Source organism: Ochlerotatus camptorhynchus, unplaced genomic scaffold, assembly GCF_037179485.1.
Source record: "Ochlerotatus camptorhynchus isolate MF236.1 unplaced genomic scaffold, CSIRO-AGI_Acam_v1.1 ptg000284l, whole genome shotgun sequence".
NCBI lineage: Eukaryota > Metazoa > Arthropoda > Insecta > Diptera > Culicidae > Ochlerotatus > Ochlerotatus camptorhynchus.
Genome location: NW_027040773.1, coordinates 3,872,413 through 3,891,534, shown reverse-complemented (window position 1 = coordinate 3,891,534; position 19,122 = coordinate 3,872,413). Strand labels below are relative to the sequence as shown.

Genomic DNA, 19,122 nt, shown 5'->3' with positions numbered 1-19,122 from the left:
GTTGTTAATATTGATGCACCTATCCATCTCATTATTTTAGGGACATTATAATGTCTTTCATGGTATTTTTCATGAAAAAAAGAGCTTCTCTGTTAGAGTAGCTTCAATACCAAAACAATATTTATACCTTAATATCCAAATGGTACCTACGTTTGTATTTAAGCATGACCATCCTTTTGAAAACAGACATCACTAAAAATATCTTTTTGAGTGAACAAGTATAATTTGAATATGGAATTCAAGAAGATCAAGTGTTGCAAGCCGTTTCCTTATAAACGGTGTTCGTCAATGCTTCGTAAATTATCCGAAAATTTGATTGAAAAACATAAGTTCCTAGAGTGGAAATTTAATTTGGATACATCTCTATCAATCTGTGATACGTGTCGCTTGAATTTGAATAGAATCGAACCATGTGCTGAAAATCTGGAACTAGAAGTGCAACCGTCAGTCATGGACCGCAGCCATCTACATCTCAACATAGCCTCGAAGAAATGCCATCAACTACGTCAATAACAACAGCATCATCTCAAGATAGTGGAGAGCAACAATTTTCCAGGATGCATAATATTGAGCTGGCATAGCTGGTATCAATGTATCGCCAATATCGACAAAAAAATTCCAGAATGTTAACTATCCCCGGAGAAAGTATATGGACATTACCAATGGCATTAAGAAACGCATCTGCGGTTTTCAAGCGGAAGAAGATAACCTGGAGCAACTAAAATTGAAAGCTGCGGAACACAATGAGATGATCGGACAACTGAAGGAGATATTTGCTGATCCAGGTTCATCGAGAGACGATCAAATAAGGATTCTGACGATTTTGCCGAAATCTTGGTCATCGCAAACGGTAATGGACGAGTTTGAAACAAATAAATACATTGTATTGCAAGCTCGATGCTTGGCAAACGGGAAAGGAGTATTGGCCACCCCCAACGAAAGGTTAGGACACGGTTTGGATCCCGAAATTAAAAACGAGGTATTGCAGTTCTTCGAAAGCGACCAGATAAGCAGAGCCACGCCAGGTCTAAACGATTACGTTTCAGTGAAGAAGGAAGGTAAGAAGATTCATATTCAAATGCGACTTTTAGTTTGTACATTGCTAGAAGCTTTTATTAAATTTCAAGAAGTTAGTAAAAATAGCATTGGATTTAGTTCATTTGCAGCACTTAAACCAAAGCATTGCAAATTACTTGGTAGTTCAGGTTCTCACAATATGTGTGTTTGTACCATCCATGGAAATATTAATTTAATGCTTCATTGTCTTAGAAAATATTCATTCGAAAAAGATTTCAACCATTATTTTGAAGAAATATGATGCAGCTCATCATTGTTACCTCCGCGAATGCGAACGTTGCCCAGGTCTCTCAGATTTTGAAAGAAGTTTTTCAGAAAAATTCGAGGAACAGGGTATGTCTGAAATATGTTTTGAACAATGGGTTTCAACTGATCGATGTAGTTTAGAGAAACTTGTAAAACCAGTAGATGGATTTGTTCCTTATTTTTGCGAAAAGTTGGAAAAACTGGTATCCCATGATTATATTAAAACTCAGCAGTCTAGTTTCTTGAGAAATACAAAAAATACTCTTAAAAATGGAGAAGTTATCATAATTTGTGATTTTTCCGAAAATTATTCATTTGTTCTTCAAGATGCTGCCCAAAGTAGTTACTGGAATAATCAACAAGCTGCTATTCTTCCTTTTTACATTTATTATTCAGAATCAGGTAGAATAAAAAATTCATAACATATAAAAACATACCAATCAAAAGTTCATCAAATAAAAATATATTCAACGAAAAGGTTTATGTACAAATTATTATTATTAAAGACGATCGAAAGTAATAAATGTAAGATGCAAATAAAAACGCATGGGTATTTCATTTATTTATCTTATTTATCTTATAAGTTTAAAACCAATCTTCCAATAGTCTATTGGTGCAAGGGTAAGTTGAAGGTAAGTACATGCATATCTTGCAAAACTTATCATATTTGATGGACAATCACGTATAACTTACGAAAAGGGCATATTTTCTACAAAAAAATGATTATGATGAAAGTAAATTTGAAATATCTTGAAAACGGTTACATTTAGGAAGTTTATCGATATGAGCACTATCGTTTGAAATGATTTTTATATTCATATACTGACATCAAACTGAACATTTTGCCGTAAATAATGAAAGTTTCAAAAATGCCTTAAAAGTTGCTCTTAGAAAAACTTTTTTATTAAAAGTTTGTCCATCCTGGAGTTGTTTTCAAAACTTCTGCTTTCTATTCAAGTTTTTATTAAAAAAATATAAAAAAAAATCAAAAATACGTTTTTTTTTGTTATTTGAATTTTGAGGTTTATTTTTAATTTTTTTTTTTGTAAAAAAACGAAAAAAAAATTCCGTGTATATTTTTTTTTATAAAGCCTTATTAGTTTCCTACAACTCCTTCTTAGTAAATTTTTTTCTACAACCAACTGTTTTCGAACTACATTTTTTTTAAAGTATGTGTGCAAAAACACATAGGCCCTTTTCAAAAATTACCCTTGAGTCAAAAGGGTCTCCTCTCCTGCGGAAAATACTTGGTCTATGATACTGAAAATATGTGCCAAGTATCATTCAGATCGAAGATAGTCAAGTTTGGTGACTGACCGATTTGGCGTGGAATTGGTCAGGAGGAATCTATCTATAATGCCACTGCCGGTCAGTGGGAGTTAGATTGTAAATACACACACACACACCCATTTAATATTACAGTCAACTCGACAGTGAGCATGCCTAAGGACCTAACTGCGATAATCGATTCCCTTTATCGATTTTCTTTCTAAATTGCTACAGCTAAGGGAAGCAATTTTCAGAAGTTTGTTCAATACAGTGTTGTAACAGGTTGTATTGGTTATCAAACGCTACAGCAAACGCACCTAGAAATGTTAAATCAAACGAGTTATACAACTTTTTGGGAAATTCTAACTATATTGAATGAAATCTCAAAACTGACCAAATGTTTCAACAATGTGTGGAATTCTGGTAACAATTATTATGTTGACCTTAACACCAATGATAGTGGCTTGGTACTGACCTCCTCGACAATTAATTTAAAATGTATTATTTCAATGTTTGTTAAAAAGTAACCGACGTAGGGCCTATCAAGCATAACATATATCTTTGATTTTGGCGTTAACGAGTCAATTATATGTTTGGTATGATTATTTAAGCTGCAACGCAAAGTTTTTAAAAGTGCAAAGCATGATTATTTACACACTTTTCTCTCAAAAACAAAAGAAGCACTTCTACCGAAACTTTCCATTCCATGTTTATCTTCATCCACATACCAAAGTGAATCCAATGCAGTGGTCCAGTAGATCTAATTTCAAAAAATTAAATAAAAAGTGCATGCAGATGAAGTTTAATCAATTGTGTGACTTCAGAAAAGATTTTAGTTGAGAAAAGGCGCACCTGATGAAGGGGTCGTCCATAAATTATACTCATTGAGATTCCACCGGAAAATTCTAACTTATTTGACTGACGATTTTCAATACTTTAGTATGGTCACAACTCTACAAAACTCAACATTTCCACAAACTTTGCTCAAGATACAAATTCGCTTAATAGCATGGCATTTTCCTGCATTAACTTTAAGCATCGATTTTTCGGCATTAACTTTATTGTTTGAATTTTCCAAGGCATACTATGTTGCGGAAAGTTTTTTATTTTACAGAAACACACAACTTTCTACAAGACAGCAATACACTATCTAGTAATCCACAAAATATACATGTTAATTTCTTCAAAACATGATGTTTTACAGAAGTAAAATCTCAAAATGGGGCAAATATTTTCAAAAAACTATTACCATACAGGTACCGAAGAAACGTGCTCAATTTTTTGGACCAGCTCTGCTACTCACGAACCCCTCATTTTATCTGTCAAACTTTCATAGCGAATCAAAACAAACATAGTGTGGTACTAGACTGTCGACTAGAATGGGGTACGTTTACGATGTACTTGGGACCGATAGGCTAGTCCACTGTGAGCCAAATAAAAATCGTTAGTTTCCACCGGTTGCTATTATCATGATGAGATTTTACACATTTTGATGAATATTTTGGTGCAAAAAGGGTAAATTACTGCGCCCTGTGCTTTGATCAGAGAGCGTATAAGGCATCGTTGTGCCAGGTTGGTCGTGACACATTTCGAGTATGAGAGGGTGATTGCAGTTTGCTCAAAAGTGCCTGAGTAAAATGCAAGTACTTTCGATGATTACCCGTAGTTGCGATAGTGAAGATGTATACCCATATTCTCGTTAATATCCGGACGTGTTTACCATGCATAAACATTTTTATTTGATTTTGTGTGAGGATGGGTTTCGGGTGTGTACGGGCATATGGGTTATAATTTTAAGTTTACGTTAGATCAAAGTTGAAACATTGAGAAATGTATCGCTAAGAAGTACTTCACTTAGCAACCGATGAATCATTCTGATGGCTGTGGGTTGGCAGGGTCCAATATGGGACAGCTTGATGTTTATAAAGTACTATTAGTTAAAACTGTATTTTGAGCTTTATCTCTATATATTCTTTGGAGTTTCCTAGCAGATAATCATGTTGGTATTCGCTGATTCAAAGAGTAAATGGGATAAGCATTGAGCTGTCCATAGTTGGCGTTGTTGAACTTGTGGTACTTGCACAACATGTGAGTACCAAAGTAACCATATAATCACAACATAACTTTAAATGTAGGTTCAGAGTGAGTAAATGTCACTGAGATCCGATATGATTAGTTGGGTATTCAGATGAAACTATTACTTTGAAAAACTGATCCTGGTTGCATCTCTTTTTCGTTTGCATGTATACACACTTAGTTTTTCCTACAGACCTCGGCTGTGCAAATCTCTGCAAAAAAAGTTTTATTGAAATCTCAGCAAACATTTCATTCAGCTTTATCCGACACTTAGCAATTAAATGTCACTTTTGCTGAGATCTCCGTGAAACTTATTTTTGCCGAGATTTGCACAGCCAAGCTCGGTAGAAAAACTAAGTGTGTTACACTATTTGCTATTACTAATCGCACCGAGCGTGCATTCCGGATGGTGAGCGAACATGAAGAAGAAGAAGAAGAAGAAGAAGACTATACCATGAGTGGTACCATGAGTCCCTTATCGGAACGAGTGTATTGTTATTGAACCTGGTCTACGATTCAAAGTTGGATTCTGTGATGATAAGTATCACATAAAAGGTAAAATAGGTAGCATCATCTTCATCGAAATGTAAGTATTATTGACAATGATCATAACAAATCGACTCGCATAAGTGATGATTTATTATATATAACATTTATATAACATAAAAAATTAAATACATATACAAAAGGGAAGGGAGGGTCCAACAGGGCACCCGATTGAAGTAATTTGGACGGGGAGAGTGGAAATGCCAACTCCCTTTTGATAACATTTCGTGGATAAAGGGCGGGCTCTTCTCCCCACTCATTGGTACATCTTCCTGTTTGGGGGCTCGTCTTTTTGGAAGGAGATTCTTTATTGTCCCGTAATGTCCCCTTTAGATGCGTAAAGGCGATTTTGCCTATGCCTATATTCTACAATTTTGTAGATCGTTTTAATATCGAACATCATCAGTCGAAAAAGAAAGAATTTTTAAGTGTCTAAAAACTTCTCTGAATGATATGATGATGATATGGAACTAGCAATCACTGTTGCAAGACAACTGTCGTTTGACCGTGGACTATCCTCGCTGTTCGACTTGATCAAGTTTAATAACCTCTAATTGTACTCAACCTGCCATTGTATGACGGGCCAAAAACATATTGGGTGAATCCTTGTGCAACTTCACCCACGTGAAGGGGAAAAATTAGAATCTCCTTGCAACAACAAGGTCATACAACCGGTCAACAATCAGGCCATCCAACACGAGGATGTCCCAATGCATGGGGATAAGAGCCCACCCTCTATCCATGAAATGTTAAAGACAGGAAGTTGGCATTTCTACTCTCCACATCCATTTCGCTTCAATTTAGTGCCGTGGTGGACCGTCCCGTTCCCGGCATATAATATTTCATATAATAATGGAATGAAAGATAAGAGAAAAATAAAGAAAAGCTCCCATAGATATGCTGCCGCTACTTCTTCAACCGGTGTTAAAAACAGCTCTCTAAACACTCTAACTGCTCCGACTAGAGGGATCTCAGCAGAAAAAAAGACAATCACTCGCAACACAATGGCTTCAGTTCACGAGTACACAGTCTGGAATACGCAGCGCCAGTCCATCACCGGTCGCGACCAACGCCGAAATCAGAACCGACAACTCCAGCAACCGAAAACAAACGCGTCTAACAGCGGCCACCTTCAACTAAAATCTTCTCTGAAAACCCCAAATTGATTAAACTTTATCTTCATGCACTTTTTATTTATTATTTCCAAAAAGTCCCCCTTCTGGACCACTGTTCAATGGTGTTTCAATCCGTTAGGCCGAAATTAGAATTCCTAGGCCAAGTTTGGAATCAAGCAGCAGTGTTAGATTTTTAACCATATCTCAACAATTTGTGACTCTTATCAAATCTTACGGATACGTATGGAGAGATAAATAAATTAGAAAATCGTCTAGGGGAAATGTCGGCTTCGGCACGTCTTATCCTTTTATCGGGAGATAAATTAGGTCCAATAGTGACGGAATACATAAGTATAATGACAATTTCAAAATTTCAGCAGTTAAGCTAAATTTCACTCAACGCGTATCTGCCGCTAAGGCCTATACGGTGCTTGGCTTCTCCAAACGAAACACGCAGCAGTTTGAAGACGTATATTGCATTAAAATAAACACTCTGCTGTTCACTTGTACGCAGTATCATTGGATATTGTGTGCTTGTGTGGGCAATAGTCTGATGCAAAATTTTAAAATTTTAACTCCACAGTGTTCAAACGGTTTCAAAACTGGGTCTTGATTAGCCTCCCAAAATTTGAATTCATTTGGTGGGAAACTGACTTGGCACAAACCATTTGAATGTTATACATATAGCAATTACTATGAAAAAAACCAAACTTTTTGTTCATTGTCTCTCTAGCCTATTATAATATTACACTATTAAAAACTGATACTATTCTTTTGGGAAATTTTCTCCGCTATTAACTTGCCGAAAACCTTTTTTTCAGTCAAACGTCAAATTGAATAGATATTAATTGACCACTTTGTCAAGCAGTTTTGGCGTGACCTTCTACCAGAGATTTCACAAAACTGGACCAACTATTTTCTATTTGTTTATGAAACGCACAAATTTTGGCTACTTTTCTCGTGGTTCTAGAAGAAAAAGTCTCAAAATAATGTTTTATTTCAAAGTTCGAGTAGTAGTAAACGTCATTTCAACTGCTCGAATGAAGTGGTTAAATGTTTAAAAGATTGATAATCTTAGGCCGTTCGCAATGCTGAGTTTCAAAATTGTTTTAAACTACTCGACAATTCTATAATTTGAAACTGTCAAAAATAAAACTGCAACACAATCAGCGCAACCCACAGTTCTAAAAGATGTTTGTTATCATCAAGTTCCATAAACTTTACTGTTCTCTATGAAGTTCTCCGTGTTTTGTTTGTGAAGCTCTTCGAAACATCTTTAAACACATCCAAAGAAAAGAAATATGAAACAGAGTTCCATTCGTGTTTCAAACTCGCTCAGAAATAAAACAGAATAGTCGAGCAGTTGCAAATCTGGTGCAAAATAGTGCTCGAATAATGAAACTGAAACTCAGCATTGCGAGAGGTGCGTTTCTGTTCTAGTTTCAAATTAACCACTTCAAATGACGTTTACTACCACTCGAACTTTGAAATGAAACATTATTTTGAGAATTTTTCTACTAGAACCACAAGAAAAGTAGCCAAAATGTGTGCGTTTCATAAAAAAATAGAAATTAGTTGGTCCAGTTTTGTGAAATCGCTGGTAGAAAGTCACACCAAAACTGCTTGACAAAGTGGTCAATTGAAACAGTCCTTATAAGGCCGTTTGCAATGCTGTTGTATTTTATAAGGACTGCTTCAATTTGAAACTAGAACAGAAACGCACCTCTCGCAATGCTGAGTTGCAATTTCATTATTCGAGCACTATTTTGCACCAGATTTGCAACTGTGCGACTATTCTGTTTTATTTCTGAGCGATTTTGAAACACCAATGGAACTCTGTTTCAAATTTCTTTGAATGTGTTAAAAGATGTTTCGAAGAGCTTCACAAACAAAAAACGGAGAACTTCATAGAGAATTGACTTTTTCTGCGTAACTGAAAATCACATAAATCTCGTTTCGTGGAAATATCGAAGTCCCAAACACACAAATACACTAAATTTGTGTGAATATACGGTCGATTTCACCAAAATTTTTAGTGGATATGACGTGCAATGCAGGTCAAAGTTACTAACGTCACGTAACATTTGAGATTTTCTTAATACAGATCGGTTACGTGATATTTCACGTAAATCCCGCGACACCCGCGTCTTGAATCAGTAGTAGGTGATGTTCCTGACATTTTATCGAAAAGTGTTTTATTGAGCAAAGTTGTAGCTGAGAAAATTACCTACAAGCACGCTGTGGTGATTTGTTAGATAGATATGAACAAAAAATTGGCTATCCCGTAGTAACTTCCATATAAACAACAAATGGTATGTGCTAAGTCAGTTTCTGGCTAAATGAGTTCAAATTTTGGGAGGCTAATCTGGATCCGTTTTGAAACCGCCTAAGTACTGTGGGGCGAAAAGTTCAAATTTCATATCAGTCTAGTGGGCAACCTACCATTCTATTCAGAGTAACCGGATCGAAGGAATTCAATATATGCTGCGAATGGACCTGTACGTCTACCACCTTATGAACGATGCGCTCTAGTATACATGTCCTCTTTGGCAAATAAGAGAATATTACCAACCGGTGGAAACTAACGATTTTAAATTGGCTCACTACTTGACTAGCCTATTTACCCAAGCAAATCGATTAACGTACCCCATTCTCGTCAAAATTCTAGTACTACACAATATTTGTTTTGATTCGCTATGAAAGTTTACAGATAAAATGAGGGGTTCGGGGATTTTCCTATGTTTCGAGGAGTGCATCGATTAGCTTGGGACCAAAGAGCGTACCAGAGCTGAGTCGAAAAGTTGAGCACGTTTCTTCGGGACCTTCTAGTCTTAGAGTTAGCTCTATGGTATTACTGCATCGTCTTTTTGTTGTTGACATCTTGAACAATAACGTAGTCTATCCGGTTCTGCAGAGCAAACTTCAAACCAACGCCCCTCCAAGACCAACCCGGCACACTGATTTCTTTCGGCAACCTTTGCATCGCAACCCTCATCGAACAAAACAATCCATTCGATGTATGTTGCCGCCGCACAGTGGGGCAGCGAAGCCATTCGCGTGGCCAAAACCTCTAGCGCCGTTGGTTTGCTTTCTACAGCGATACAATGTTCTACAAAGTTGCTCAATACTAAAAGCGCCATCTTTTGAAAGTTTCATATTAGTTCATTTTTACGCCACATAGGTGGCGCTCGAGTCATCTTTTGAACGGAGCATCCTAGCCGAATGGTTTTTTGGGCAAAGTTGTGTAATTTGAAGTGTTGAGAAATGTTGTCCAAGACATCAAAACTCTATGACTCACATTTAGCGAGATATTGGGCAATTAGGAAAACTAACCTCTAAAATTGCATTTTTTCCTTTTTTTCACCTATATACGTCAATGTATAAGTTTTATACTCTGATAATTAACTAAATGGTTTGACTCATCCAATAAATACTCATTATTTTATATACCATGCTTTATTATATAGTTAATTACATAAATGTCTCAAAAAAGGGATGCATAAAAATGTCAATTACTCAAAATATAGCAAAAAGTAGCAGCCAATTTTTTTACAGTGATTAGTGTAGACCTTGTTGGGTAAAGTAACGACCACAGTTCAACGGGCAACTGCAGGCATTTTCATATAACATCATTTGAATATTGCATACACACTTAGAAAAATTGATGTAATTTTAGATGCTCGGAGACTGACATATACGAGCGTCAAGTTTGACATAAATTTGAGTCATAACAGACGCGAAATTCAAGTCAATCAAACGTAGTTTTCGTCGAGTATCGAACTTTTCATTATCGGAGACCTTATTTTTACATGAAATTTGTGTTTACTTTTCATACTTTATGTCAAAGATTGATTCCGTCTCGTGTAAAATTAGTTATTTCTAAGTGTGTATGGTAAATTCTTTCTAATTTGTGGAAATTTTGCTTTGTGTGTAAAACATGATAAGATGTTATTGATCTGAGTAGATTACAAACAATTAGAAACACAAGCACAAAAGCACGCAGATTCTTCACTAACGCAATCCAAACAAGTGCAATAACTAGTATTAATAAAAAATTAATTGACCGATGCGATACAATTCTTCGTACGTTGTCTTCCGGATTTTCGATCAAAATAACAGCATTTCGAAATTTTGCTGAAGAAACTGCTCGTCTTTATGTTAGTCTTTATAAATGGTATCCAATGTCAGCCTCTGTCCATAAGGTTTTAATCCACGGATTGCAAGCAATCCAAATTGCATTGCTTCCAATTGGTATGTTAAGCAAGGAGGCACAGGAAGCCAGAAATAAAGATTTCAGAAAATTTCGGGAACGATACAGTTGCAAAACAAGTCGAAAGGACACTATGGAGGACGTTGGTGGATGGACATTTTAAACCAGCAGTTTTAAGTCTCCTAGTAATCTAATAATGCATCTATTGCATTCATCAATAACATCTTATCATGTTTTACACACAAAGCAAAATTTCAACAAATTTTAAATAATTTACCATATGCAATATTCAAATAATGTTATATGAAAATGCCTGCAGTTGCCTGTTGAACTGTGGTCGTTATTTTATCCAGCAAGGTCTACACTAATCACTGTAAAAAAAACTGGCTGCTACTTTTTGCTATATTTTGAGTAATTGACATTTTTATACATAACTTTTTTGAGACATTTATGTTAATAACTTTATAACAAGGCATGATATATAAAGTAATGGGTATTTATTGGATGAGTCGAACCATTTTGATAACTATCAGAGTATAAAACTTATACATTTGACGTATATAGGTGAAAAAAAGGAAAAAACGCAATTTTGAGGTTAGTTTTCCAAATTGCCCGATAACTCACTTTATATGAGTCATAGAGTTTCGATGTCTTGGACAACATTTCTCAACACTTCAAATTATACAACTTTGCCGAAAAAACCATTCGGCTAGGATGCTCCGTTCAAAAGATAGACTCGAGCGCCACCTATGTGGCGTAAAAATGAACTAATATGAAACTTTCAAAAGATGGCGCTTTTAGTATTGAGCAACTTTGTAGAACATTGTATTACTGTAGAAAGCAAACCAACGGCGCTAGAGGTTTTGGCCACACGAATGGCTCCGCTGCCCCACTGTGCGCCGCAAAGTCATTAATTAATGTGTGTAATACAATATTTAAAAATAGAATAAGTGAATAGTAAGAACTGCCTGTGTGAAGAATTCGAAGACCAGTAATATATAAACGCGATGTTGGTTTCATCACTGCCATACTGGCCATAAACGAGGAAACGGCTATTTTGCCACCCAGGTCAAATCGCCTAAAACAGCATCACTTGGTAGGTAAGATCTCTATCCATGACAATGTGGAAAATATTGCGGAAATACTGAATTATTAGGGCTGCGGATTGAAAAATCGAAATGGCAAATATGCCATATAAATGAAGAATTGTCTAATATCCACATTTTAAACCAACTTCCAACAGCACTTAATATCGTTCATTATTGCTTTATATACAATATGTTCGTGATTTAATTTATCTATCGCTGCATACATTCAAACCCCTATTAATTCAGAATGTTGTTACTGGCATATTAGTCATGTCTTCATTTACGAGCAACATAGGAAATAAAATATATCTTTCTAATTCTGAAACATTTAAGTGAACCATTCTGCATGCAGCTCTGAAGTAATCCAAGGTGCTGGGATATCTAAGCTCTTTGGTGTAAACAGCTAAAAACAGCTAAATGATAACAAATACTGACATCAATGAACACTGGTTCGAAAAACTCATTTCCGTTCCATTAATTAAAAGCATAGTAAAATACTGGAAACAATCGCGAATACGCATACTCAACAATACTGATATATATATATACACAAAAGGATATTAATTCGATGTGAATAATCAAACGTTCGTCTTGTTTTAAACGATTTCTACATTTGCCTCGTAATTGGTAACGTCAACGTTAGGGTCATATGACTATCATTTCCACCCATTTCCCGACCCTCGGCGTAGCTACTTGCCCTCGGATAATATCCGTCGTCGCCGTGCCTGTCCGCTCCACCTTCCGCGCTTGGCTTTACCAAAACGAATCAGAATATGGCACCGAACTTTTTCGCCAAGAACTCCTTGAGCGGCTGGTAATACTGGTAACGCAAACAAATCATCTCCGGCAAATTCTTCATCGAGCTGAATACCTCCGAATCAGACTCCAGGATATATACGGCCGATACGGCCAGCACAGCGACCACAAAGAAAAACGATGGCACAAAGGCTTGGATGAGGGAAAACTTTTTCGCATTTTTCGCACTATTGCTAGCATTTTGCTGCTGAATGAGAGCGGAATTGTTCGCCATGCTGTGCATCGCCAGTGAAGAAATATTATCGGAAGTATATGTTTGGCGGTGGTGCAGATGAGAACCGAGTCTATTTTCAATCACATTGCTGGTAAACCCGGATTCGGACGAGGAATGATCGAACGAGTCCCGGAAGTAGTAATCCGAAAGGTGATCGTTACTATCACCGTTCGTTTTGCGCGCTTCCTCCGATACGGTTTCCAACGTTGGCAGTGGGTTATCGGTGCAGTAGACAGACGAAGCCATGTGGTCGTGACAACCGCCCAACGGTTCAGACATAGTCGATCGTGGAAGGCTGCTGTATCCTGGGGGGAAATTGAAGGAAAAAGGAGAACCTATCAGTGCTCGTTTGGCCAAACCAGGCGCTACTTACGGGACTTACGGATTTCCGCTAAATCACCTTGAGGGCTTGAAGGAGTCGCAGGAACGCTTTGTGCTTTCCTCTTGCTCGGGCTGGTGTTGTTGAGTTTCTGTTGGCGGAGGGCGTTGAGGGACTCGGATAGGATTTCGCGCTCGGTTCGACCCGAATATTTGAATTTGGTACCCCAGGAGAAGAATCCACCACCGGACATCACCGATGCATGTTGGCTTGTTGGAAGACTGAAGGTAGGAAAAAGCATGAAGAGAATGACTTCAGAACATTGTCGTCTTTATCATTATAATATCATTGGTGATTGGTTATCATTAGATATTATCTATATGAGTGGAATCTAATTCTTATAATTTTGTAGTGGAGATGAAGGACAAAATGACTAAAATTACTTGACTCTAGTTTTAATAATAATGAACCTAATGTTCTGCAATGTATGGTAGAGAGCGGCTTCAGCCCCCCGAGACCCTATCACAAGCATGGGGTTTACAATAACTTTCAATGCTCATTTTTTGTAGCTTCATGATGCTTCACATCATTGAGCATATTTTATATAGCTATTTACATTAATGTAAATTTAGGTGCTCTGAGACTGACAAGTGTCAATTTTGACATAAAATTGAATCATAACAGACGCGATATTCAGCTCAATCAAACGTACTTTTCGTCGAGTAATGAACTTTTCAGTTTTGGAGCACTTAATTTTACAGGAAATGTTTGTTTACATCTCATCTTTTATGTCTAAGATATTTTTTTTTTGTATCCTTAATAAGGAGACTTTCAGTCCTGGGCTGGTTCATCTCCTTCTAAGATGAAATCCGTCTTGTGTAAATTAGTTATTTCAAAGTGTGTAGATTTTCGATTAATTTTCTTTAGATGGATTATTTCAAATCATTCTCTAATTTCTTGTGTGTTCAAAGCTACGACCAATCAATTTTGGATCACTTATTAGCTGATTTTCGCTTAATTTTGAATCGTGATCAGTTGTTGTTATATGTTTATGATAACAAAAAAAATAAATGCATTTTAAGCCATACATGTTCGCCTCTGTTTGCTCAAATTCACACTACTGACTCGAGAAAAATATTCCAAAAGCTCCGAGAAAAATTTTCCAGCAGACCGAGAACAGCATCGGAAATCTCCACCGAAATCATGAGCTCTTCGCTCCCCGCCAAAAACACGAGAAAACACCATCGAAATTTCGCATTTTCTCATTCTATTATACTGTATACTCTATCTCCCTTATTCTGCGAGTCACGTGACTCGCAGAATAGGGGGGAATGTAGCCCCAATGTAATTTATTTAGTCAAACGTAATCCTGGCTGATGATCCCTTTATCAGGACGAGGAAAAAAGTTCAAGAACCTTCGTATGCATCATCTAGATTTGACGAATCATGCAGAACCTTCTCCGCCGAGAACGCGAGAAAACGCCGTCGATATTCCCTGGAACTTCCATCAGCTGCATCGGTAATCATCACCGAAATCGTGTGGCACATCCGCTGATAAAGCGAGAAAACTCTGTCGAAACTCTCCGGAACTTCCGTTGACAGCATCTAATTTCCTACCTCCTTCGCCGGAAACAAGAGAGCGTACTAGAACTTCCATTTGCAGCATCCAAACTCTTCACTGGCCACGGTTTCGGTGGCGATTTCTGATGTTTCCAGCGGAGGTTTCAAGGAATTTCGATGAAGTTTTCTCCCGTTCTCAGCAGAGGAGGTTCTGCACGATTTCGGTGCTGCCAACGGAAGTTCCAGGACATTTCTACACCGTATGAAAAATCCATGTAAATTTCTGAGATATATACCGCACACGTTATTAACGCTGGATTTAACGCAATTTTGCACTACATTTAATGTAAACTTCAGCACAATATCGCAGTTAAAATTCAGAACTTTTTTCTGTGTACGGCATTTTTTCGTGTTTTCGGTGGACAAACTTCCGCAAGATTTCTATGGAGATTTCCGATGCTGCCACGGAATTTCGACGGAGTCACTTCTACTCAGTTGTATGATTTTTTTAACGCTGAGATCCTGCAGTTTTTAGAAATTTCAACATATCTCTTAGTAGAAGTTGCTCTCCCTCTGAGCTATTCTCATTGACCATGCATTTGTTTTAAGTTAAAAGCATATTCAATGGCCATTCTAAAGGCCCAAGCGTAATGTGGGCGGAAGCGGAACGGAAACGGAAAGTTTGACAGTTATCACAAATGACATCAAGATGCCTAACCGAAGTCGATTTGATTCTAACTAGTTTTCAATCCAACAGGTAGGCTTACTCAGATCGGACTTTTCCGCTGCCGCTGCCGTTCCGCTTCCGCTGTCATTGCGCTTGGGCCTTAAAGGTGAGACGCCCCTAGGTTGTGATACGGTCTCAAATAAATAAACCAAAAAAAAAACAAAATCCGCAATGTTTGATTATCCAAGCATTTTCTACAGCATTTGTACTACAGCTTAGTACAACCAACACATTAGAATGCTTAGTAAAAATAAAGTAGAAATCATAGGACCAATTATGGAATTCAATCTACCAGGTATTCTGGAGTCTCCAATACTTACGTAAAGAATAACATTTGTTCTATGGCACATCGCCAAACGTATCGACAAGCAGATCCAGACGGACATTTAAAGCCAACCGTATGCTTTTTCTATAAAAGAGCAAAAAAAATCATAATACCATCCTAATCAACTTCGCATCGCATAACACTTACCACTTCGCGCCGATCGTCCGTATACGCAAGATGGATGATAAACATTTTGCCTTCAAAATTAATCTTGTGCACTTCCGGCCACCGGAAATGCTGCGCCCTTCGTCCCGCGGCAAACGTACTGATACCGGAAAAGTTAATCCCTAAATACAGTTGCGTACCCCGGTGATCCTTCACCGGATGCGGATCGATCCCATAGGTTTCCAGACTCCGTGCGATTCCTACAAACTCGTCGAAGACCGCCACCGTTTCCAGGCCTGGCTCACGTTTCCTGTGCAACTCCATCGCTTTCTTCTCCAACTGCTCGGACTGCCGAAGTGCTATTTTCAGTGATGACACGTACTCTCCCGTGTGCGTTTCAGCGTCGAAATCGCCGAACTCATCTAATGAAGAGAAATTAGAACATAATCATTTAGGGATTTAATTTCTGCAGAACACGGCTCATTAACACACATAATGATGATATGCTGGTGCCACGCTGCCTCAAATCCAATTTCCTGCATATTAAATCAATCTTCTACCGGCTACAGAATGGTCACCCAAGTCAGCATGAGTTGGCCGGTTTTATTGGTTTGGTTTAACTATATCATCTCCAGCAATACAATCCAGGTATGTAAAGTGTAAGGACCTGATTGAATTAAATGTTATGTCCAACTCTTCCACAGTTATCGAAGGTGTACTACCTAGATTACATCGATAGATGTCGTGATGATACGGACTATCCTATGTATTTGAACGGATTTGACTTTCGGATTTTGGGAGATATTATAGAGGCTAACAGTACTGTTGAAATTACCGAGGATCTTGATGGACCCCTAAAGGTATATCCTATCGAAAATATGTGAATTGAAAGGGATCATGGGATTTTTTTATGTTACAGCATATAATATCATTGAAGCGATGCGAAATGGATCTCTCGTCATGTGAAAATTTCGACGAAATAGTACAGGATGATCTATGTCCCTTGTTAGTTGATCCAGGTTTCATAAAGAACTTTTTTTCGGGACTGGATGGTAGAATGGAATGACCAATCAAAACGGTATTTTTTAAATATATTTAGGTTGTAATGTCATGCGTAATTGTGCTAACCAGCAATTTCACACAGGGGACTTATCGATTCACGAACAGAAGATGGAACATTAGCTTGATTATCACGCTACCGAGTGAGGGATATCGCTGGCATAGTAGAAAAACCATTGAGCAAGTGAAGAAGCAGCGAATGGTTTTTTGTCTAGATGCATGGTCTAGGATTGTTAAATTCAAAAGTAGGAAAAATTTAAATATATCATCCATCATCATGAAGCCTGGGAATGCTCAGGTATACGAAGGGTTAAAATTACTCAAAACAAAACATTGATATTTTGAGCCTGTGTAAGCTATACTTCTGAATAAATGAAAAACATGAACCCTGCAGGAGCTCAGTCATGAATCTGCCATGCAAACAATTAAATAAAACATATTTTTCCCCATACGTTTTTACAGTCCGCAGAGAGCCAAAAAATTCAAATTTGAGAGAGAAATTCCGCTCTCACGAGCTCAATCTCTCAACATGCCATGTATTTTGATGACACTCGATTTGTGATTTCCCTCACACAGACTACAAAACAGAGTACCTGACACTGCCTACCTACGAAAGAGGATAAATCCAAATGCCTGATGGCTGAATCCGAAACGGAATTGTGACCGATCAACGATCATGCAGTCAGCATGGGACAGTTTGACGGAGCCCTTTGCATGGCCTTAGTTTGCCGGTGCCAGGTAGCATGATTCGCACGAGCTGGTCAGACATTTACTGGAGAGCATGAGGATCAAAGATTTAAGGTAGTGAGCTATCCAATTTTCCATGCTCGGTAATGGCAGCCTGTTTGTATGAATAAATGTATCCTTCACTGTGCTTTTTGACACTATCTCGAGGTTCAGATTTTGACCCCTCCCTTTCCCTCTCCCAGGAACAGAAGAAAATGGAACAACATACGCCCCCAGTTAGTGTCAAAAAGCACTGTGAAGGATACATCTAGTCATATAAACAGGCCGCCATTACTGAGCATGGAAAGCTTCATCAGTGCCAAGTACTCAACACCACTGAAGAATCCATGTTTTATCTACGAGTTATACTGCCGATACTCGCATAATTGTCCCATCTTTGCTTGATTTCCTATTTATATGGGACAGTAATGCTTTTATGGGCAGTATATACTAATCAATAGGTACTAAACATCAGCAGGTATCCACTATCATGTTACAATTTACCTAACCAGGTACCTTAGGTAGCATGGTAAAGAGTTATCCGTTTCTTTGATCCATATTGGTGGATTACACTAGTTTACAGCATTTTTGAACTCGGTAAGGTGATGATCATTTCCAATGAAAATCCTACGCTGATTTCAATGCCGTGGTCAGAAAAAATTAAAGTAGAGCCATTATTGAGATATACAAAAAAAATGATTTTTTGAATTTTGGACAAAAGTACGATTACTAAAATGTCAATATCTTTGGAACTAGTGCACCAATTTTAAATCTTTTTTTTATGAAAATGAAGCTAAATAAATTTGCTATCGGTCACTAGAATATTATGTCTTAATTAAAAATTTAATTTTGAAGTCATTTAAAAATTTACAGCATTTTTTTTTATTTTTCCAGCGAATTTTCCATAAAAATCTTGTTTTAATCAACATTTTTAATGGAATAAAAAGATTCAAAAAATCATTACATAATTTATTCTTAAAGTCCATTCAAAACCGGAGAAAATGAGCCTTTAATGGATGAAATCGGTTGGAAATTGTCGAAGTTATGAGCATTTTTGTAAAACACTTAAAAATGTTGCTGAAATACAACAGCTTTAGAGTTCCTTTTCTAGGTGTCGTTGTAAGCATCCAAATCGCATGTAAAGTTTTCATGGGAGATTCTTTTCTCTACATATCAATTTGATTAAGGCATATCAGGATTTAAAACCGAGTTGATACAAAAGAAATTTATTTAGGTTTTATTAAAAATGATTGAGAATCGAATGACTTTGTCTTCGATGTTTTGAACTTGTTTCTCGAATCAGAAACCAACAATAGTCACCCATCATTGCTTCATCCCAAAACTCTTGGTAACGACGTTCCATCATCTTCATTTGTTGGTGAAAACGTTCGCCGTGCTCATCACTCTCGTCACCAAGATTTTCCGGGAAAAAATCCATGTGAGAATGTAGGAAATGTATCTTCAAAGACATATTCACACCTGTGTTCAGTGAAATAAAAGGATTTGGAATTAATTATATGTAACAAACACAATATTTTTGATTTATACCTATTTTCTCATAATTTTTGAGCAATTCATCGACGGCTTCCTCATAATCTGGGCTTCTGAAATTTCCTAAAAAGGTTGTGACAACACGCTGGAACG

The 19,122-nt window shown here is 37.3% G+C and overlaps 1 protein-coding gene across 2 annotated transcripts in view; it reads right to left on the bottom strand.

Moving 5' to 3' along the window:
* Positions 1-12,227: 12,227 nt before the first annotated feature.
* The window catches only part of Frmd5 (FERM domain containing), a 48,110-nt gene continuing 41,215 nt past the window's right edge, over positions 12,228-19,122 (bottom strand). Inside the window, exons 5-8 of one of the 2 annotated variants that reach the window (XM_065228194.1) lie at positions 15,736-16,115; positions 15,584-15,672; positions 13,031-13,257; positions 12,228-12,962 (exon numbers count right to left, since the gene is read on the bottom strand). In XM_065228194.1, the coding sequence (XP_065084266.1) occupies positions 12,394-12,962; positions 13,031-13,257; positions 15,584-15,672; positions 15,736-16,115 (1,265 nt within the window). In that variant the 3' untranslated portion in view covers positions 12,228-12,393. The remainder of the gene's footprint in view (positions 12,963-13,030; positions 13,258-15,583; positions 15,673-15,735; positions 16,116-19,122) is intronic. The other variant, XM_065228195.1, reaches the window with a different exon arrangement.